Below are 24,257 nucleotides of genomic sequence, written 5' to 3' on the forward strand. Positions count from 1 at the left end.
CTCCTGTAGTTACAGGAGGTCTCTTCAGTTGAAGAGACCAAATCGTGACTTACAGATCCTTTCACACTCCGGGCATGGATAGTCACCAACCAGATCTGGCCGCCGCTGTATTCTTCTCGAGTCTCCATTATAACTGTGTACCAAAGACCTCCACTCTGACCTGTCCATTGCTAGTTGTTCCCAGTTATGATTGGCATTAACTGATTTTAGGGATTGATGTAGTGTATCCTTAAACAGCTCATACTGGCCTCCTGGTTTCCGGGCTCCTTCTGTGAATTCGCCATACAGAGCTATTTTGGGGAGTCTTGTGTCTTGCATCCTTAGAATGTGGCCGCTCCATCTGAGTCGGGCCCTCGTTAATTGAGTCTCAATTGTTGTACAACTCGCGCGCTGCAAGACTTCTGCATTCGAAACTTCGCGAAACCATCTGATGTGCATTATCTGTCTTAGATGACGTTGTTGTGTTTGTTCAAGCTGTTTAATATGTCGCCTGTAGGGCGTCCGGCTTTCGCTTCCGTAAAGAAGCGTTGGGAAGACTACTGCTTTGTAAACAGCTGTCTTGGTCTTCAGATTGAGGTCGTGATTTTGAAACACTCTTACCTTTAGCTTCCAGAATGTGCGTGATGCCGAATTGATACGGTTGTGTATTTCCGTGTCAAGGTTAGCCCTAGTATTTATGGAGCTTCTCAAGTATTTGAACTGCTCGACCTGTTCTAGAGTTTCATTCTCCAGGCTGATATGTGTTTGAAGGCTTTCTGGCGGACTTACCAAGATTTTGGTTTTGTCGATATTGAGTCTAAAGCCTAAGGCTTCGTATATATGTTTATAGGTGTTCAACATTATCTGTAGATCCTTTGAGCTGCTAGCGATAAGTGCGCAGTCGTCTACATAATGAAGTTCGTGATGAATTTTGTATGGGTTTTTACTCTGAGGCTACTTAGTATCATAGTCAATGTTCTCTCGATGCTGATCTTCGTTATCATCTCGCTGATTGGATGATTATAGGGATGAAATTATATTAAATTCGAATTTTGACTTTTTTTGTGTATTTCGAGGTCAATGTCGTACACCTAAGAAGTGATGGATGTTTTTGAAGTGTTACCTTTTTGATAGGGTTTCCATTGATGAAAGATGAGAGCATGTATCAACTATTTTTTTTCTAGTTATGATTTTACATTTCAGCTTATTTATGAATAACGATGCTAGAAAAATTAAATACCAAGGATATAAAGTTGTGCATTACTTTTTACTCACTCTTCAGTTCTAAAAGGGAAATACATTTTTCTGCGTTTCATTCAGAACAATAAAGGCTCTATTCTGAGATGTTCCAGAGTTCCCCTTCATTCTGGGACGTACTGTATACAGAGTGAGTCTTTGACTCGTACAAATATTTTAACAGTAGATTCTAGGGGTAAAATAAACAATTTTTCCGATTCTGCCCTTATAAAAAGATTTTTTATTTTAAGGAGCTGTGCCACCTCTGGAATAGCAAAATTACCTTCAGAATAACTAGCTAAATCTGCGATTACTGGATCTTTCAAACAGAGTTGTATTGAGCCAAAGTACCCAATTTTTCAAATTTCACAGATACTTTTTAATTTTTAAACATCAAATTACTCGAAAACGGCACATTATACGAGAAAATATGAAAAATACTTTTTATTTTGAAAAACGTTCAAATATTCATTAGATAGCGTCCAACTCAGTTTTAATAGTTGGGTTTTAGAATTTTTGGTATTTTAATGGTACATAATAGTACATGAGAAAAAGATTTATCGAATAAATGAAAAACTATATTCCAAATTTCATGTCATTGGCTAAAACCGTTTTTCAACTTTCTGTATCTTTTAAACCGAGCGGATTCGAAAAAATTGGTAAAGGAAAAAAGTGTTCCTGTTGACCTTAAGAATCTACTGTTTATTGAATATTTGTACGAGTCAAAGACTCACTCCATATAGAATACTGGGAATGTACTTCTCACGACCCCATCTAACGAGGCATTCTTTCGTATTTCACGCCCTTTTGCACTTAAAAACTTTCTGAAATAATAATCACTTCGGCGACACAGAGAATCGAGCGAGCAGTCGTAAATTAAATTTGAAACTCATATCCCCGATACTGCGACCAAGTCCTATTCTACACCACTTGGGCCCCGGTGGCTCGTGCACAGGTAGCAGCAAATTTATGCGTGGAGATAAACAATTTTCCGGCTTTTATAACGTTAAGAACCCCGCCAGAATTCAATAGAGGCTTATTTATGGTGAAATTAAGGGTGGCGGTTTTGTGATGCGGAAAATTGAAATAAAGTGAGACGATAACAGGAATTTATTAAAGGGGTGAGAGTAAGTTTAACCCTTCGGAATGTAACAATTAATACTCGAGTCGTAGAAGCGATGGTTAATCACTTTTGTCGGTTTTGCACACGGGGTTGATCAATTTGTGCTCCAAAATGTATTCACCGGTATTTTGGTTCATTTTTAATATCTGGAAATAGTTGAAGAGCCCACGATGCTAAATCGGGATTTACTCGAGCATCTTGGAGACTTAGTGGATTTTGAAGATTAGATGGTAGAAAGGAAAAAAGGTACTATGATATGAGCGCTTTCAGCGTGGGGAAAACGTTTGCAAGTTTTCATAGATCTGACAGGTCAGAAGCTCACTTTGGATCGACTCAAAGGACGAGGCATTTTTCCCGAGTGGAATTTAAAAATTACCTGAGAAATAGAAAGAAGCCTGCGATGAAACATACTTTGAATGATCTATTGTTTCATTTTTCGTCGACCTTAACAAAAAATGACCATTCACTTTTATTTTAACACTCGGTTGGCCATGAAGTAATTTTCTCAAGTTTTTGTAACTAGAAGGGAGTAAGGTTGGCACTAAGATGTCAAAAATACTGGTGTGTGCACTTGTCACTTTTTGCAAGCATTAACATTTCAGAAAATCGGGGATATGGGATCAGTTTCGTAGCGGCGCCACCATGTCATTTGCTTCCTTCTATCCTTGTTCTACCAAAGGGAGTCCAATGATACTCTTTCCTTTCATTTTGTTTTGCGTTGATATCGAATATCGATTAACGAGTGCAAAATATGAACTGGCCCGTTTTGTCAGCTGTTAAGGATTATTCGTGATTTACAGTTTAATTTTCTTTTTAAAATCAAATCTGTTTATATTTCAATTCTATCGAATAAGGGTTCGAAGGAATATTTACTATTCTTCTTCAAGATAATTTCCGTTTGACAAATTGAATTCGTGAATTCAGTATGATTTTAATAAAACACAGTTGACGAAAAGGGAATTTTCACTGTATCTACTCATACAGAATATTTGAAGAACAGACTCGAATAGATTTATGTATTTCTGATTCTCAATACATGTTCACAATTCACATTACGTATTTCCAATACAGTTTCTTTGAAATATGGCCGAAGTTGCCATAAAACTTAGCATATCCGTCCCGAATGTTCGTTCATCTGATTTGGTTCTGCATCAGATTTCAACAACACCGAATTCTTAGCTGTAGTTCTTGATTGTCCATACAGAAAACTGAACGACATGTTGAATAAATTAATGTTCTACATCCCTTTCTCGAAACTAATACATTTTCACAAACCAATAATCGCCTATAAATACAACATATTCGTAAGTCGTAGTAAAGTATTCAAATTATTTTCAAATATCAATTGACAATGCTCTGTCAAATTCTAAACAGCGCTACCTACAGTGGGAAAAACGAAACTGTTCCCATATCCCCACGAAATTAAATACAAAATCGAATCAGTGAATACACCAGAGTTTTAGACATCTTAGTTGGCACTGATGAAATGTCGTTAATGTCATAACGCCGTTGCCACAACTAATATCAATTTTTATTACGAAAATGCCGAAAGTGATTGGAAAAAGAGACAGGGTTTCAGGAAGTGCTATTTAGAATTCAGGTCCGCTCATTCAAATAGTTATACCCTGATATTCTAAAATCCACAATACGTCAGACGGTATAGCGAACATATTCAATGTAAGAGAATTTATATAATGTTTCATCTGAATCTAAACGACTTACATTTCAGCTGAAAATTTCCACAATCAATGAGAAAGATTGTGAATGAAGAGGATGACAAAGAATTTCCTTCTATTGGGAGATCCAAAAAAGTGGTGGCATTTTAGAATTTTATGTTTGAGTGAATTAATGCGAAAAGTTTACTACAGGATTTTCAATGAATGTAGAATTAGTTCCAGAAAATTGATTTTTCAATTTTTCCTTTGACTTGTCCTATACATTGTAAATGTTTTAAGATACCAATATATACCTAATTATTATTATTATATCAATGTATTAAGATGAACAGCCACAAATACGCGCCAGTTGTCCTGTTAATTGCTTTTTCATGTGAAATTTTTGTTCAAAGGTGAAGTTCATCTTGGCTTGTAACTTCCTTTAATTCCTTTTATTCACATTGATTTTTTTGTTGAAGAATTTAACATTCTTGTAATGATCTGTTAATTCCTTCGGGAGATACCCATTCCCAACCACTGCATCATATGCATTTCATCTTCGGGTTAATATTTTTGAAATCTACAACTGATGTAACGTATTCAAACTTTAGCCAAAGAAGATAACGAACATTAACTTTCCTCAAGCTAGTGCATATTATGATATTATACTGATCTCATGTATTTTCCATGCAAATAATTGCTTTCAATCAGTTTGTATAAACTTCAATTATGTTCATCACATATTTTCCGAAGAGATTCGACATTGTGATGAAATACGTAATAACAGAAACTAATGTTTTGACAAGCGTCATAACATTTTTGTTCTATACAGAGTGGAATGTGTCAAATTCCGAGCCAAACGAGTGCTACAATAAAAGTGAATGGAGCAAATGTACGCAAATTATCCACTTCAATGATTGAGCAGTGTATTTTCGAACGATGATTAACTGTATAAATACCCTCGGGGAATCCGAAATGGAATTAGCTGCAACATGAGCCGATGAATTAATTTTTAAACTCCGAGCTACGTTCAGATCTCGGGTAACAAAATGTAAATACATTAATTAGAATTTTTTGTCAGAATCCTTCGAATAACTCAAGATGTAATCATTCGACTTCTTCATTTAACTTTTTCGTGCCTCCGTCAAGGGGAAGCGAGATAGACGTTGTTTTCTCTCACTTTTCAACGGGTAGAACAAGTAATTTACAATTCTGATATCTGACACTGAGTGACGTCGGTTTAAGTCGTCAGCGTTCATCCCCCAACTTCCGATTTGCATATTCTCCTCAGGTTCCGGCTAATTTGGGTTGCATACTCTTAGCCGGGATGGCACAGTTAGTGCCGGATACGGTTTTGTCCATTCGGATCTAGAATGGATACGTGGGAATCCGGGATTTTCATCCGCAGACTCTTCATTTACATCGGACGTGTTTCTTTAGGATAAACGGGTCGGAAGTACGGTTGATATAATTGGGATTAATTTTACTTTTAAATCACCACCTTTGCACTCCGATTCTGTTCATACTGTGCTATATGCTTCACCTTTGTTTAGTATATGGCGATAACGTATTATTATGTCAAGGCAGTTTCAGGAGAACAAGAAAAATCATCACTTGGATGGCATATTCACAAACAACTCGAATATTGATAATATTTTGAAGATTAGGCCACAAAAACTCACCTTTATATGGACAAAATAGTTATTTAAGGACGAAAATGTGCCTCCTTCAGTGGACCCCGCACATTGATAGCCGAGGCTACGCCTCCTGAGCGAGGAACAGAGCAGACGTGAAGTGTTTAACGACGAGAAGTGAATGGGGACGAAAAGTACTTTCCTCAAAAAAAAGTCGACTTTTCAATCGGAAATTAGTATACTTCATTCACTTTTATTTTAGCAGTCGGTTGGCCATGGAAATTTGACACATTTCACTCTGTATAGTACTTGTACGAAAATTTGGGGTTATGAAGCTTGTCAAAACATTTTTTGGTTTTAAATCAACGCTATGTTGCCCGTTCTACGTAAAAGTTTCTGTTATTACGTATTTTATCACACTGTCGAATCTCTTCGGAAAATATGTGACGAACATAATTGAAGTTTATACAAACTGATTAAAGGCATACCAAATCCAGTTATTTGCATGGAAAATACAAGAGATCAGTATAATATCATAATATGCACTAGCATGAGGAGAGTTAATGTTTGTTATCTTCTTTGACTAAAGTTTGAATACGTTACATCAGTTGTAGATTTCAAAAATATTAACCCGAAGATGAAATGCATATGATGCAGTGGTTGGGAATGGGCATCTCTCGGAAGAATTCACAGATAATTACAAGAATGTTAAATTATTCAACAAAAATCATCTTGCATCAATATAAGTAAAAGGAACTAAAGGAAGTTTCAAGTCAAGATGAACTTTACCATTGAACAAAAATTTCACATGAATAAACAATTAACAGGACAACTGGAGCATATTTGTGGCTGTTTATCTTAATACATTAATATAAAAATCATAAATAGGTATTTATTGGTACTTTAAGACATTTATAATGTATAGGACAAGTCGAATGAAAAATAGAAAAATTAATTTTCGGGAACTTATTTTACGGTGACATTAATCGAAATCCTGTAGTAAACTTTTCGCATTAATTCATTCAAATATAAAATTCTCAAATCCCACCACTTTTTTGGGTCTCCCAATAGAAGGAGATTCTTTGTCATCCTCTTCATTCACAATCTTTCTGATTGTGGAAATATTCTGCTGAAATTTAAGTCGTTTAGATTCAGATGATACATTATATAAATTCTCATACATTGAATATGTTCGCAACCGTCTGACGTATTGGGGATTTTAGAATATCAGGGTATAACTATTTGAATGAGCGGACCTGAATCCTAAATAGCACTTCCTGAAACTCTGTATTTTCTTTTTTTCAATCACTTTCGGCATTTTCGTAATAAAAATTGATATTAGTTGTGGCAACGGCGTTATGACATCAACGAAATTTCATGAGTGCCAACCTTACTCGGTTCTAGTTACAAAAACTTGAAAAAATTATTTCATGGTCAACCGACTGCTAAAATAAATTTGATTGGAGTATACGTTTCTCCATTCACTTTTATTTTAGCACTGGGTTGGCCATGGAAATTTGACAAATTCCACTCTATATAGTACGAAAATGTGGGGTTATGACGTACGCCAAAACATTTTTGGGTTTTAAATCAGCGCTATGTTGTCCGTTCTACGTAAAAGTCTCAGTAATTACGTATTTTATCACAATGTCGAATGACTTCGGAAAATATTAAGTCGAAAATATGTGACGAACATAATTGACAACAAAACAAATTGATTAAAGTCATCCCAAATCTAGTTATTTCTATTATTATTATTATTATTTCTTTTCTAGTTACAAAAACTTGAGAAAATTATTTCATGGCCAACCGAGTGCTAAAATAAGAGTGAATAGAGTAAGGATATGGATAACCAGCCTCGAATGGCAATAGTAAGCAAGTCTACTTTAAAGCGACAACATAGTAGCGAAATTAACAAAATAAAGAATCTACCTGATGGACTCTGCAGGCTTTAAAATGTTGTCTAGCCTCCTCTAGCTCTTCGTAGTGCTCTTACTCTGTTTGGCATTGCGCTCGGCATTGCGTCAATGAGGTTATCAATGAATGTTTGATGAATAATAAGCCAAATGTCCGTCAAAGCATTGGTGAACTGTTGTAATGTCTGCGATGGGTCAGATAAGCGGTGTATCTAATTGCTGTGACATTGCAGACCCGACATGTTCAATACAATTTTGGTCTGGAGAGGCAATGGGCTACTCCATTCTGTTAATCGATCATTAATCGCTAAATACTCGCGTAAATTAAATAGTAAATTGAATAACTACATCGTCGCATAGAAACTCGAACCTACACTGAAATATCTACCCTCTTTCTCTTTTCTAACCTTAGTTCGATTTCATGTTCCAGCAATCGGGATTCTAGAATGGATATTGCATACTGCGGTCGACCCTGTCGCTGCCTGTTGTGTACATTGGTGATTTATTAAATGAAACGACTTGGTTTAATAGGCAGTTACATTAAAAATTCCATTCCGGCTGCGTAATTTTGTTTATAATGTCAGTAATCTCTGCTAAACGACACCTTTGTGTCATATAATTCTAATATGTACCAACATATATGACGATAGTATTGAGCTATTAATGTTAGTCTCTCCAGCTGAACCTGGTTTTAATCAAAATGATTTTTGTTTACACGGCTTGTGCTTTCAGCATCCATAAATCGCTGACCGTTGTTGTTTGTAATACACTGCTCAACAATTTATAGGGCTTTTGTGGCTGTTTTAAAGTTATCTGGAACATCTGTTCATGTTACAAATTTCTTTGTCTACTGAGGGGATCTCGAGAACTTGAAGAGCTAGAAGAAAACGGATGACACATTTCCTAGTTCTTTTTCAGAGAAATAAAGAATGGTGAAAACAGTACCCTCATACGTTTCTTCGTTTTTGAGTTATTATCAAAAAATTTCGAAAAGTTTTCATAACTTTTTTGTCTTTGAAGTTACAGATCTGAAACTTGAACCTTCTTAGGCACTTTTATACGTAGAATCTATTAGCAAAAGATTTTTTCCAATTCACAAATATCAAATTCAGTAAAATCACGCATTTCCAAAAACGAAAGTTCGCCTAATGATACGAAATTGAAAAATATTTTGAGCTCGTCAGTGGATTCTACGTAAAAAAGTTCCTGTAGAAGATTTGAGTTTCAGGTCTGTAACTTCAAAGACAAAAAAGTTACGAGATCTGTTCGAAATCGTCAAAATCTCATTTTTTGCACAAAAAGGAAGAATCGTAGGAGACTACGCTTTTCACCATTCTTTGTTTCTCTAAAAAAGAAGGAATGGGAAGGGAATGTGTCATCCATTTTCTTCTATCTCTTATAGTTCTCGAGATCCCCTCAGTAGACAACGAATTTTGCCCACCCTGTATAATTGACATGGAAATAAATCAAACTATAATCCGTACTCTAGCGTATGAAGAATCTCCATTTTTATCCCAAGTTACTATTATCAACTATCAGTAGCTGTACTATAAGTGTGTGAACTGTAATAGAGTGTGAATACCCTTCTGAAGAGATCCTTTTTCTATTCCAGAAGAATGCAGGTACGGCAAAGGAGCCTGGTCAGAGTGTGACCCGAAGACGAATATGCGATCGAGATCACTGACACTGAAGAAGGGCAATCAAACTACCTGCGAGGCAACCAAGACCATCCAGAAGAAATGCAAGAAAGGTAATTATTCCTTTAAAGGCTCAACTCTCAATGGACGCTTGAAACGTGCCTTGCATGAGGTACCAATCGGAAATAATAAATTTACGATTTGAACAGAGACGTATCTGGTGTTCAGAATGAAATGACCCTTCTATCAAATGAATCTAAAATGATCTCTGAGTAAGCCTTCTACTGATGCCACCCTTCAATTAGCATACCTTTCTATTGGAGAGGTGATGATCAGGTATCCTTCCTATTTAAAATGTGCGTTATACAGGGTGAGTCTTTGACTCGTACAAATGTTTCAACAGTAGATTCTTGAGGTCAAGAGAAACAATTTACTCCTATACCATTTTTTCCGATTCGGCCCTGATAACAAAATATAGCTATTTCAAGTTTTCATAATAAGCTGTTCCAACCCTGGAAGAATAAAATTGCCTTCAGAATAACTAGCTAAATCTGTGGCCCAACACATCGGTGGATCTTTCGAGCAGAGTTGTATTCAAAGTGGCCAATTTTTCAAATTTCACAGATACTTTTTTTTATTTTTGAACATCGAATTGCTCAAACAAAAATCTTACGAGAAAATATGAAAATACTTTTATCTTACAAAACTTCCAAGTATTCATCTATTCATCAGATATCGTCCAACTTGGTTTCAAGAGTTGGGTTCTTTGAATGTTTGGTATTTTTATGGTACGTAATGGTCATAACAAGAAAACTGGAAGACATGGGTGTTCCAAAAACTATTTTCCGAAATTCATTTCATCCGATGAAACCGCCTGTACCTTTCAAACCGAGCCGATTCGGAAAAGTGGTAAAGGAAAAAAGTGTTTTTTTTTACCTCAAGAACCTACTGTACTCTGTACTTACTTTTACCACAGACTTCTAAAGTAGATACTTTAGACGGCAGTGATTTTACCCATATATATGGGTAAATATTGCACGACAAGGAAACGTTTCATAATAGTGGTTACAGAAACGGTATCTTGGATAGTTTCGTCTACAACGTTATTCTAATATTTACTTGCTTTTAATTGAATAAACGATGAAGAAACAACATATGATTACGTTTCATATTATTGGCTGCAATAACTTGTTGTTGAATGATTTCGTACACAACGTTGATGTTATGTTCTTTATTTCCTATTGAATATACGTAGAGGAAGTACGCTGAAGACACGTTACATATTGGTGACTGTAATGGGGTGTTGAAAGGTGTCGTATTCAACGTTGATTTAACGTTTCTCACTCCCTATTGGATATACGTTGAGGGTGCTCTGGAATTACAACGTTTCATTTTAGTGGTTAGCTGAATCCTTAACGTTGATTATATGTGTAATCAGTGTATGGTTGAATTTAGGTTCCTCCCTTCCAAATATAGAAGTATAATACACGTGAGTGTGTATTGGGATAAACAGTTGCATTTATCTCTATCATTAATGTATTGTTGAGAAAAATACCAATACCAAAAATGCAGCGTATTTCAACCAAAGCATATCAGTCTGTATAAAATCTATAACTATACCCATGATTCTTTCTTACATATTATACCCCAATTCCTCTTTGAGGAAGCTTATGTTTTAATAAGTTTTCTTGTGTCATTAAAGAGTATAGTTTTTCACACTGAATTTTGAAATTTTCAATCTCCAAAATCAATTAACTTGTAAAACGATACAATGAAGCATTATAAAGATTTATTGTGTTGTTCTGAATTTCATTTTCATACACTCAAACACACACATCCAGCGGACAAAGGGGTTATTTTACTGCTTTTTCGTATTCCACGAATCTCGAAAGAAGTTGTTTTGAAATAATTAAAAAAATAGCTGAAAATTCAATTCATATACAACAAGATGACTGACTTAGACTTGGAGTGGTCGAAGAATTATTACCAAACTGGTTTTTATTTGGGTCATTATTGTACGGGATGTTACTTGCAAGGTCTTTAATTACGATTAATCAGAGTCACGGAAACTAGAAGTAGAACCTATAGTTTTTATTACTCATACCGATTTTACTTGAAAGAACATGTAATGTGTCTGAAACTTCCCTTAAACCAATCGGAGTTGTTCAATTTTTGAACGTACGTTCTTATTGAAACAATTTGATACTCAAGAAACTCGCACCATTTTTGTTTGGTAAAAACGATGAACTGAGATAAAAACCTTATATATTCCGGAGAAATATCCAAAAAATTCTGGACTACGAAAGTTCAATCGATCAGAAAGCATCGAAAGAATATACACACTGCCAAACTCAAAAACTATGTTGGTCAAACTCAACGAACGTGACATGTTCACTCACAATCTGAGCACGACATAAATCTTTCTGTACCCTCGAGCAAGTTTTTCCTGTCGATTCCTATGCCTCCTTAAAAATACAGTCACTCTCCCTCTCGTTGGAAAAAACCCATACGGGACAATCCAAATTTGATGAAAGCCCGAAATGTGACTCGACTCATTGATTCATATCGAAAGTGAAAGTTCAAGAGTGGTATAGGCGATTGACTGCCATTTTGTTATGTAATATTTACTGAGGGAATCTCTGAGGAGTCCGATGTTTATGGCAAGCGTAAAGAAAGTGAGTATCTCCATCAATATTTCAGGATGATCGGAACTGTGGGGGAGACTTCTCGTTATTGTCACTGATGTCCTTTATGTGACGTTTTAACATTTATGGAGGTGGGTGTTCTTCGGGTCGCCTTATTCACTTTGCTGGTCACATTTTTACGGTTTTCGTACTAAAACAGATATGTATGGTTATGTACTGAGTATATAGCATTTATATGTCGTAAGGAGTTGATACTGAACGAATTATGAGGCATTTCGAAACTCCAGTGGTACGTCATATCACGCTCTTTAATACTTTAATGTGTTTTTGTCCATTGAAAACTTTTAAGACGAACTTGAAATTGGTGTAATGATTTCACACGCACTCAACGCCTAGGAAAACCAAATATTTGACTGGAAATTTGGCCAAACATATCGTTGGTCCAGTTTTCTTTTCAGAGAATGGTGAAGTGTATCCGGAGATATGCTCCAAAATGTGATACACCCTCCAAATATGGAGATAATTCGAAATGATGAGAGCCTACTCTGAGATGATGACTTTTTCCAACAGGATGAAGCAACTTCTCATTATACGAAATTTTCCGAGTGAATATTTTCTAAAGCGTTTGATTCGCTGTTAAGGTCCTATAGAATGCCCTGCAGGGGTCACCAGATTTAACGCCTCCTGATTTTTCTCTATGGGGGCAACCTAAAGAAAATCAAACTGAACCTACTTTTTCAGAAGACTACTTCAGTAGTGACATCAATGTTTAAAGATGTGCCTCAAATGTTCAAAAAGCTCTCGTCAATGATTATAGAGTAGAAATATGGGAAACGAAGCGACTAGTGATGTGAGCGCCATCTGTGTTTCAAATGTGATTCTAAGACCCTAAGACCGGTTTAAATATTAATTCGAGGGCCATATGCAGAAACATATGAAATTTTGTAAGATTTCAGATGACCATTTTGATCAAAGAGGTTTTGAATGTTTTTATTCTCGTACCGCCTTTTGTTTATTTAGCTCGTTCTAGTTGGTGATTATGGAATTTTGTCTAATTTCTTGGCGAAAACCTCAAAATATCGTTCTAAAAGTATTGCATGGTTAATAACTGTTGATCGGAGAAAACCTGTGAGGATTAAATCAAATGGTAATGTCAAAGTATCAAAAATCGTACCATGTGACTCGGTTATTCATTGATTTCAATTTTTACTGCTCCGAAGTGGATAAAATTTTCAGGGCGTAAAGACATGCAAACACTTCTGACTACACCATGTGCAGTGAACATTTTACTGCAAGTCGCTTGAGAACTGTTCATCCACGTAAATTCTTGTATGCAGGAAGCATCCCTTGCATGAAGGGTTCATTTAGGGGAAATAATGACCTTTATTCGTCCATTCAAAGATTCTCAATTGCTACTCCTTCAATATATTCAGAAATGAAAAGGTTTTATTGATTTCGATTTGTGAAATCAGTGACTGTCTGATTGTTGTTTGGAAAGTCAAAGTTTCATGAATGGAGCTGCTGTGAGTGTTTTCTTCATTCATTAATTGATTTGTATATTGTGTCATAAGGAGATCATATCATGAAGAAATCATAATAACATTTTTGAAATCAGCAAAAAAATTGCAGCAAGATGAAGAAATTTTCCACTATAGTTTACTTTTGAAAAATCAAAATTCCCTGTCGTATCTCGAAAATGACTAGATCAACAAATTTAATAATATCATATTCCAATTCCTCATGAAAAAGTTTCTGTCGAATGTAACAACGGATTTCGAATACGAGTTCAAATAAGCGAGTTATTCAGCTTCATTGAAAATGACAATTTCTCAATTTTCGTTCATAACTCAAAATCTATGAACGTTAGGCTAGATCTGTTTTCAGTTTTGGATTAGTCAAGAAAAAAGAGCTAGAGAATGTGTTATCAGTTTTCTTCTACCTGCTAAAGTTCTCGAGATCCCTTCAATAGACAACGAATTTTTCCCACCCTGTACACCCTCAATACTAAAACATATTTAATTATGAGCCATTACAAAACTCTTGCCGATTTTCGTTGCCAGCTCTCGGACTATAAGTTTATTATATCAAAAAATCAAAACAACGTATTGCACAGAAATATCACCTTTGACTTATACCATATTACCATATACTCTTTTGTCCTAGTCAAAGCTCTATTTGTTTTCCATAATTTAGAATTTTTTTAAATTTTTCATAAATTGCAAATAAAAATAATACACATTACACGAATTTCATTGATATCTATTGATTCTAAACAATTTTCAGATGAAAACTAACATCCTGATCACAAAACTATTCTTTTGTTTTCTCTCTCAGGATGTTTGATTTCTGGTCTCATCAAAGCCGATGTTGAAATTCAATACAAGTAATAGAATTCGAATTTCGCGCCCTTCAATTATAAAACAGAAAACTGTTATTAAACAGTTTTTCTGTGTTGACAATACGTTTTCAATGTCATCTCTTTGTTAAATGTGTTTTCACTGACCAAAATGTAGTCGGTTTTTAGTACTAGAGATATGAGGGCGTTTCCTACCTGTCTACTGTATAATCCTTGGCTTTCCTTTTATTGTATAGAAGTGACTGGATCTTGATTCGGACTTTTAATTCGAATAATTTCATAGTATTTTTCTCCACAATAATATTAGACGATCAGGAGAGAATATCCGTTTACTATTATTCTCTTGCTAAACTGATCTGAAAAGGAAATTCAAAGGCCTTTGAAATGAGGTGTTATTCGACCCCTGTTTCTTATTCAAATTCTTGGTGGTATAGCGCCCCCTCTTAGGGGTTGAGTTTTTGAGACTTGTGTCTCCGACAAACAAACATTAACGAAGATATTCCATTAAATTCTTCTTATCATCATATCAGGGGTAGCTCTTATTAATTGGAACAAACTGTCAATTAGGTATGATTTTCTTCGTAATTAGTTCAAATTCACCATCATTCTTCGTCATAGCTGGACCGTACGTACAGTAATTGTTTTCCGATCGCTCTCGCGTCAGAGCAAAATTTATAACCTCGTTATATACTCGATCTGGTTTCCTGTTTTACGCCCATGTGCGCCATGCCGTTCGCATGAAACTGACTTTATGGAATTGCTCCATAAATCCCCCTCTCAGCGAGAGACGTCCCGTTTCTAATGAAACAACATCTGGTCAAATCCGATCCCATGAAATTTTCACGAGTCTTTCATTGACAGCTCCAGGTAGCAACTCAAAGTAATGTCACTTATATGAGGGCAGTAAATTCGAAATAATGGAAGCGTTCTGACGTTCGACCCGTTAGAACAGGGTCCATTCGGCACTCAGGAAATGGGTTAAGGATTTTATTATAGAACGATTGTCCTATTCGCAACAACAAGGATATTCCGTCCGACCTCGTAAAAATGAATGTGTATTCCTCGTTTTTCGGGGAAACGTCTGTTGCACATGATCGTTTCACCGTTTCACGGAAAAAGCTGCAAATTCTGGCGGGAGGTTTATCGCCCTTCGTGTATTTTTCCGTTTTTTGTCCGATCGTGCTATAATAACGAATTCCGGTGCAGGGCTTAGATGCATTCGATAAATCCTGCGCTATTTTCCGAAGCAGGTCATGTGGAGACAGTTCGAAAATAAAACCAAAGAAACCCAATTGGATGATTCGCACTAAGTTGAGTTTTCACCAATACAGTTGATGATGATACTTTAGGTACTCTACAGTTTTCAAAGGTGAGGCTTTTTTTTGACAGAAGGTAGAACTCATCAAAATAAGTCGTTTAACCAAAAATTGTCCATATAAAATATCGAGGCAGTTTCTTGAAAATGCTTATGTTAGTTATGTTGAAAAAGTGCTATGATGTTTCCCCCATTTTATCCCATTTTTACGACGATTGTTGAAATGTTCGAACAAGAATATTGAGATGCCTGTTTGGAAAAAAATCGTGAATAAATTAGACGAATTTCATTGGTGAGATTTTGAAGTATTATTCTATTTTTTACACTTTGTCCTAAGTCTCTTCTGTCAGTTGATATCGAAATGTCATAAACTCGTGTAAGTTACTAAAAAATAATGACAACAATTTGGCAATCCTAAGTTTCCATTTTCATTACCACGTAAATATCGAATCAGCCAATATCCTAAACGAAACCACATGGTCGAATCAGGAGATAAGTTTTTTCCCACTGCTTTGCAATAATTCAGCTAACAAACGGTCTATGGTCGTATTAGGACCTATTTCAGTAATCATTTTCAATTTTTTTCAACTTTGTTATTTTGAAAGTTATGTATAGGTGATTTTTGGTGAAACGCTTCATTTTGACCAGTTCTACCTTTTGTTGAAAAAAAAGCCGCACCTTCAAATACACCCTGTATAATCCTTCCGTCGTGTCGAATCAACAAGAATACACAGATGAGTCTAGGACTCGTACAAATATTTTAACAGTAGATTCTTCAAGTCAAAATAAACACTATTTTCTCATATTATTCTTTTCGATTTCACCCTGCAAACCAGATATAGTTTTCATGAAGAGCTGTGCCACCCCTGGAAAAACGAAATTACCATCAGAATAACTAGATGAATCTGCGACACTACACATCTGTGCATCTTTTAAAAAGAGTTGTATTCGGTCAAAGTACCCAATTTTTAAAATTCCACAGATAATTTTTATTTTTGAACATCAAATTACTCGAAAACGGCTCATTATACGAAAAAATATAAGGAATATTTTCATTTTACGAAACGTTCAAATATTCATTAGATAGCGTCCAACTTAGTTTCGAGAGTTGTGTTCTTTGAATTTTTGGTATTTTTATGGTACGTAATGATCATAATGAGAAAACTGGAAGACGTGGGTGATATCTTGTGTTCGAAAGAGATTCATCAAATAAATGAAAATTTATATATCGAAATTCATTTCATCCGATGAAACCGTTTGTGTGTTGGAACTAAAAATAACTTTTTTTCAATGTTTTTTCAACAGCCTGTATCTTTCAAATCGAATCGATTCAGAAAAAATGGTAAAGGAAAAAAGTTTTTTCTTTTGACCTCAATAATCTACTGTTAGAATATTTGTACTAGTCAAAGACTCACCATGTATACCCTGTAATCCAACTGCGCTTATACACACATTTCATATACATCGTTTGGCATGAATCTGAAATGAAAATTTCTTCAACTAATAACTCAAAATGAAAACGCTGAAACCCATCCATTGATTTTTAATTACCTTCATCTTCTGGCAATAAAATTGATTGTTTATTCAACCCCTCTTAGCCACAACCCCATACAACCTCCAGTTTTCAAATGGAAACTTTACCATGTGTCTATCGATGTTTTTACAAACTGGCGAATGCGCAAGTATACGATAAACGGCAATTTCAGGTTAGGTCTTTTTGGAAACGATACATTTTCGCACAACTAATGTTGGTGTCATTCGATAGTTTTGGGACACCCTGTAGATGTTCATCACCCTCGTTGATGGTTTTCTGTCAGAAATTTTTCAACTGATTCATCAAAAATTGAAGATGAAACCAGATGCTTTCATCTTTTTGGATATGTAAACTCTAGAAATATGAGCAACCGAAAACCAGAACATTTTTTCATTGAGCCCATTCACCTCAGTATCGAACATAAATTTTACTTGATGTGTGATCTTACACCAGGTGATTTTGTTCTGTGGTTTCATAGAAAGAATTCTAACGTGCGTTCAAAAAAATTCGTCGTCAAGTAGGCTATGGAATTTTGAACGTCGATATTTCGTGTCTAAACGTAATTCTTAGCTCGTGCTTTACTGCTTTACTATTTTCCAGGTGAACTGTCATTTTAGCATTTTGGGTTGTTGTTGAATTAAAATTATCAGCAAATTATAAAGATGGTTTTTACGGACGTGTGAAAGACTTTTACTATTGAATTCTACTTCAAAATTGGAAAGAAAATTGAAGGAAAATGGAAATATTCTGTTCCGGCGACTTCATGGGAGCCTATGTTGCTGTAGATTATTAAGAATGAATTTTTCCATTGTACTGTTTTGCGATGTGTTGACGAAACAGGTATGTTCAAACAAAAAAGGAAGTGGTATACCAAAAAAGAAAACTCTAGAGTTCAGTAATAATGAAAACATGGTGACAGAAGCTCGACAAACCTCTCTTCAGATTTTATCTCAAGTGGATGGAGTATCCGTTGGCATATGCCACCCGATTTTGAAAAAAAAATATCCATTTGTTTCCATAAAGATTGACATGTTATCAGAAAACTGAAAAGGTTGTGATTACCTAGCCTTGTAGCATCCGAGAAAAATTGGAGTTCAGTATCATACTGAACTGATGCATACTGTCAGTATGCATCAGTCAAAAACAAAATGTGGACCTACTTTCTTTTATGGAACTTCAATAGCAGAACGTTATGAAGGAGAAAGCATCATGCCTTTTTATAGCTGAATTGAATTTTAATAAATTGTCCAATAGCTATTTTCATGTAATTCAGTTCCTTTAGTTTAGTCATGGATTTTCAGTAATGACTGAATCAATTCAATATTTATAGAGAATTAATAAACATTTTATTGAGAATCTTACTGTGATTTATTCATATGACTGAAGTAACTAGAACCTTCTTACAAAAAAAACATACTACCACGATCAATTCAAGATTCATGTCTCTTACGTATGAAAATAGTGGACGGTTAAAATTTTTACGAAGAACTTTTCTAACCGCCTCAGATTGTTTGGATTCTTGTCATCTTACTAAATGAAAGAAATGCTTTTCGAAAGTTGGGTGAAATTTACAGGTAACCTTTTCTGAAAAGTGCCTTTCCGTACAAAATTACGATATATAGGTTTATGTCATCATTGTTTACATTTTGGGAAGATGAAGTAATTCAAGGAAAGACATACGTTCAGCCACCGAACATCAGCCTTCAAAATTTCATAGCCTACATGACGATGAATTTTTTTGAACGCACGTTATTTTTTAAATACCTAATTTTGGTTTGCACCAACTGAAGTCTAGAATCAAAGAAAACATCTATCAAATAAATAAACGAGAGTCCTTTCATTTTGAATAGCATTTTTGAATTTGTCAGAGAAGATGTGAGAATTTTTTGGATCAAAGAGGAGGACATTTCCAGCAACTTCTACTAGAGGACTCTGAAACCCGAAGTCAGTGTCTTTAGTTTAGTTATGATTCCCATCAAGTATTTGGCAGATCAATTCAGTGTTTATAGAGAATTAAACATATTGAAATTACTAAAGGCGAATTTTGGCGCTAGTGGTTAACTATGGTTAGGTTGTAGTTACTTGGGTAACCATATTTTGGCGATGATAACCATGTAACTATGACGTTTCAATGACGTCACAGGAAGTTAACCACGTAACCACACGTAACCTTCCTCTTGAGTAGGGTTAAAGCATTGAACTCTATGGAGTTCCCATAGAGTTCAATGGGTTAAAGAGTATGGTATGTAGTTCTATCTCCTTTCAATGAGTGAAATGGAATGAATTTTAGTGCCATAGATTCTTAGCAGAGACGCACAGAACACAAATAATAGACGTTGGGAGCGGGATTCACGAAGCACAGAACACACCCATATAGAAGGGAAACTTCCCTTCTATGAAGTAAACAGCGATAGTTTAATTTTTTTTGCCATTGGTGGATCCATCACAACACATACATATAACAAATTATAAAATACTACTACTGGAATCTATAATGCGTATTGAATTATTAAAAAAGAAAGAGGTAAGCAAAAAACAGCATTTGGAGAGGCACCAGTATACACCAGGTAGGTTAAACTAGTTAAAGAATATTTTCTTATTATTCTTCTTGTACATCTTTTTCAAGAAGGGTCTCTACCCTCCAAAATTTTATTTTTATCGAAAACTAACCAAACAAAACGTACAGCTGTCACTTAACAGCTGATGACATAAATGTCATCAGTAACTATGACGTCAGAGATAACCATAACCATAGTAAGCTGTGGTTACAGCGCCAAAATTCGCCTTAATATGATTTAGGCCCGGTGCTTTCACCTTCTAATAAATTTAATTCACTGTCAATAAGTATCGGTCATAGATTAAATAGATGGATCATAAGCTATTTTCCAGACTGTTCATTTTTCAAATTATTCCCACTCCAAATAACCACCAATGAAATGAATTTTCGCTTGTTTTCCCCTCCAGATCCCCTAAAATTTCTAAGACGGCGTGTGTATTTGTAATTGTCAAAATATTATTTCAATCATTCACGTCGTAATATTTTGGAAAATAAGCAGCGATGTGCCGTAAAAACGTGTGTTTGAAATAAAAGTGCAATTTATGCACGAAAGAGGAAAGCGATTTATTTATTCTGGTAAGTTTTTGATATTTTATTCTTGTTTGAGTTCACGACTTTATGAAATCAGGGGAGGGAGTTAGGGCACGCCAGGGTCGAATTAAGTTTGAATCCCATCTAATGATGGGATTGAAATGTTGAGTTTATACAATCAAATAATTGATTTCAATTTTAGATTTCCCAGAAATGAAACCAGACGACAGCAGTGGAGGGTTACACTGGGTCTTGAAAACAATTCACACTTCTCTTGTAATTTATACTCCAGACTTTAGTATAATGAGAGTAATCGACTTTTACGGTAAATTTGAAAAAAGATGCCATCCCGAGTGAGGTAAGATAGGTAGTTTACCACTTATTTAACTCGCTTTATTGTATGATTATCACTTTCTTTGGAATTTTGCAAGTGATTTCTGACTACTTCTGAACTTGAAAATAATAGTAGATTTTTTCTTATTATATAATGCTTTTTAGTATAAACATTCTTCCTGGTTTCGAGATGAACAGTATAACGCGATATTAATTGCTTCAATAATGTTGTAATTATAGCCAATACTGTGCCAAACCTGTTATCAGTACTGGAGTTTTTGAGGAAAATGGAAGGAAAATGGGAACAATATCAAGAAACACGAATGCCAGTTCAGGATTTGCAGAAATGAAAGCTTCTTGTAGTTCAAGGATAAAACAAGTGAGGTACATACCTACCCAGGGAGGTATACAAAATTCCTTATAAATTACTATGGCAAATAGAACTCGTCTTAGGAATGAAAATCCATAAAAATGAGCTGAGGTCATGTTTGGAACTTTTTGTGAAAATCAAAAAAGTTTCCTTTATTTCTAAAATGTATTTCAATGTAAAAATTATGCTACTACTGTAATTATGATTACAATAATGACCATTCAATTAGAGCTCGGATATTCCCATTATTTTTATGATTTATTAAATGAAAATATCTGTTATCAGGATACCTCATATTTCGAAGTAAAACTTCAGTTGAAAAATTGTTGCAGGAGACAAGCGGAGAACAGAAATTAAAAAACAGCTAATTGACGTCAAAAAACCGATTTAAGATTACGAGTGAGTCGTCAGTACTTCAAGAAAAAAGTTGCTGCCCTACAAGCAGTTCCTAATTCATTGGAAAAAAAAATTCAAGATGAAAGCTTAGAAAGCTTTGCTTAAAAGTTACATTATTATTGAGTTAGAGCTTACAGTTTCGTAAAATAACTCTTGATTATTATGCACTTCAACACCAAAAAGCACTTTCGAGGTGGTATAAAAATTTGAAAGGGGAAGCAGGTTGTTGAACTAGGTATTTGAGTTGCTGAAAAACACTGCTCTTTAGTTTATATGCAATATAACTTAATTCAATTTAAAACTGCCCGTAAAAAAAATATTGATTCTTCATCTAGAATTGAGGAATTCTTTTATGAGTTACTGTATACAATAAGAAATAATTTCCTATTTCACAATCATTGGTTCATGTTTACAGTATTACATTACTGTTTCATTCCGCAAAATCTGTACGGAAGACTTGAGGATTTCTTCAATGAACAAACTCTTTTAGATTCTCATTATACAAATTCCATAAACTTCAGCTGCTTCCACTTCTATTGATTTGAGAATTTACCATTCTAAAGGGAATTTTTTTCATGATAGTAATTTTTGGTTTTCAGTTAATGCTTAGTAAATAAAATTTCAAATAATCTGTATGTAGGTTAGGGTCATATTGACTATTATTTGTGTATGGTAACATTGTATTCAAAATAAATTCTTTTTTACATCAGTTGTTTTGGTATTACATATTAGTTCTACATCCCTTTGATTAGTTGTCATAAGAAAAATACTCGAAATCTTTGCAATGAAAATTGAAACATATTTCCATTCGATATAAAATTATTGCCGACTACCTGAAATATTCACAGTGTGACTAGTTCTGAATCCGCCCCTGTCCAGTTCCCCCACCCAAGATATCCAAATTCACATTTATGGCAGTATTTCGTGAACGCGTTTTTTCGAGATGCTCTATCTCCTGTTTTATTAATCTATGGTATCGGTCAATAAATTTCCTATCTGAAGGATACCTTATTTCGATGCTTTCAGATGAAATTATTTGACGAATAACAATTCTATGAAAACACGGTATACTACTTTTCACTGGTTAATGTAAAATAAGCGCATTGTAGAAATTGACATAATTCCAACTAGAAAGCAAATATTTCGTGAAAATCGCACAAAAAATACCTATATATCACGAATCTAAAAAAGTCAACCAATAATGACGTACCGACATTGGATCTATGACAAATAAACTCGCACTCTTATTATTCGCACGTGAAAGTACCGGGCCTTATTCATATAACTGAAATAAGTAAGTACAACCTTTTCACAATATTGAAAGTAGAAGCAAACATGATACCGCGATTTATTGAAGGTTCATGGTTCATGTCTTTCACGTATGAAAATTATAAACTTCTGTTCATGCGGAAAATTTTTCCAGTGGCCTCAGATTGTTTGGATTCTAATAATCTAACTCAATGAAGAAAAGGCTTCTCGTAAGTTGAAAATAATCATTATTGTATCTGCTAGTAACTTTTTCTGACAAAGTACCTTCCCATAAGCAGTGATTCAAGAAAAGAATTACGTTCAGTCACAGAACCTTTTTAATTCCATAGCATAATTGACGACGAATTTCTTTTGAACGCACGTAATATTTATGGTTCTATGGAACCGACAGATAAATATGACTGAACTGAGGTTCGCACTCCAGAGTCATCCCTCCACGTTCCAGATCGTTAGATTTCTAACGAAAAGTTGCCATGCCTTTCCTTTCGCAGAAATATACAGAGGCGAAAGATGTACGACATATAGGGCATCCTCACATTTTTTATCCTTTCTTCTGATTGCTTCATATTACGACGGATTTCGATGTAATTGGATTAACAGCCACGGTTTCTTTCCGGGGGGATGGGGAATTGGAAATAACCCAAGCCCACGTCTGAAATTTCTTACTTGCTCATCCGCCACGACATTGATTCATCTCGGATATAATTCAATTTCGCAGAGTGTTTTCATTGGAAAATTGCAGTCGGCGACAATAATCGAATTTGACGCATTGAATTTTGGGCTGAGTGGGTATTAACGGCAATTTCGGGGTGGGCATGATATAAATCAATACTTTCTACCTTGACTGCTCCGCCTCTAGGTTCATACATGCTGTTTCAGAGAGTCTTGAAGCTACACCATACAAATCACTATACCAAAACCAGAAGCATAGTACTATTTGATACATTTTCATTGCAATTTGAATCACCAAGTTCGAATTTTATTACACTTGCTACTCGCGACTGTTCAAAGTAGTTTTCTTCCAAACATAAACATATAGCTTGTATTACAATGATATACGAGGCTATATTGAAAAATTCTTAGCCTACTATAGAACCAAACAAAATTTCAATGTCAAAATATTTTATTACTCAACATATTCTCCTCTTAATAGGATACATATATTACATCGAACCAGCAACGTCTCTAGACCTTTCAATAAAAATGTTTTTTCTTGCTCTGCAAACCAGAACTTCACAGCTTTTATTACCTCCTCGTTGGAAGAAAATTTGTCCTTTTAAACTTTTGTCAGTTGAGAAAAGGGATGATAGTCGGATAGAGCCCAATTTGGTGAATAGGGGGGGTGTTTTAGTAATTCAAACCCTAAATCACGAATTTTTTGCATGGCAACGTGAGATTTGTGTGCAGGGGCGTTGTCCTGCAAAAACACTTTTGGATAGATTTCCGCGTCTTTTCTCTTTAATTTTTTCCCGTAGAGTGGTCAGTAATGTCGAATAGTAATCTCCGGTTATTGTTCTACCCTTATCCAAAAAATCAATCATGATTACTCCATGGCAATCCCAAAAAAACTGAAGCATTTTTGGACACGAAACTTCTTAGGTCTTGGAGAACCAGAGTGTCGCCATTCCATCAATTGTTGCTTTGTTCGGTTTTTTGTTTGATATTTTCGGGGACTGTTACAGAAACTGGTCTTCCCGATCGGACATCATCTTCAATGGAAAATTTACTTCTTTTGAAGCTAGCAGTCCAATTTTCCACGGTTGCATTCGAA

At 35.1% G+C, this 24,257-nt stretch overlaps 1 protein-coding gene across 3 annotated transcripts in view; it reads left to right on the forward strand.

Moving 5' to 3' along the window:
* The window catches only part of LOC123317817 (midkine-B-like), a 145,658-nt gene that overhangs the window by 96,753 nt on the left and 24,648 nt on the right, over positions 1-24,257 (forward strand). For all 3 annotated transcript variants that reach the window (XM_044904434.1, XM_044904439.1, XM_044904429.1), the window contains exon 3: positions 9,156-9,293. In XM_044904434.1, coding sequence (XP_044760369.1) covers positions 9,156-9,293 — 138 coding nt within the window. The remainder of the gene's footprint in view (positions 1-9,155; positions 9,294-24,257) is intronic.

The sequence above is a fragment of the Coccinella septempunctata genome, chromosome 1 (genome assembly GCF_907165205.1).
Source record: "Coccinella septempunctata chromosome 1, icCocSept1.1, whole genome shotgun sequence".
Classification (NCBI taxonomy): Eukaryota; Metazoa; Arthropoda; class Insecta; order Coleoptera; family Coccinellidae; genus Coccinella; species Coccinella septempunctata.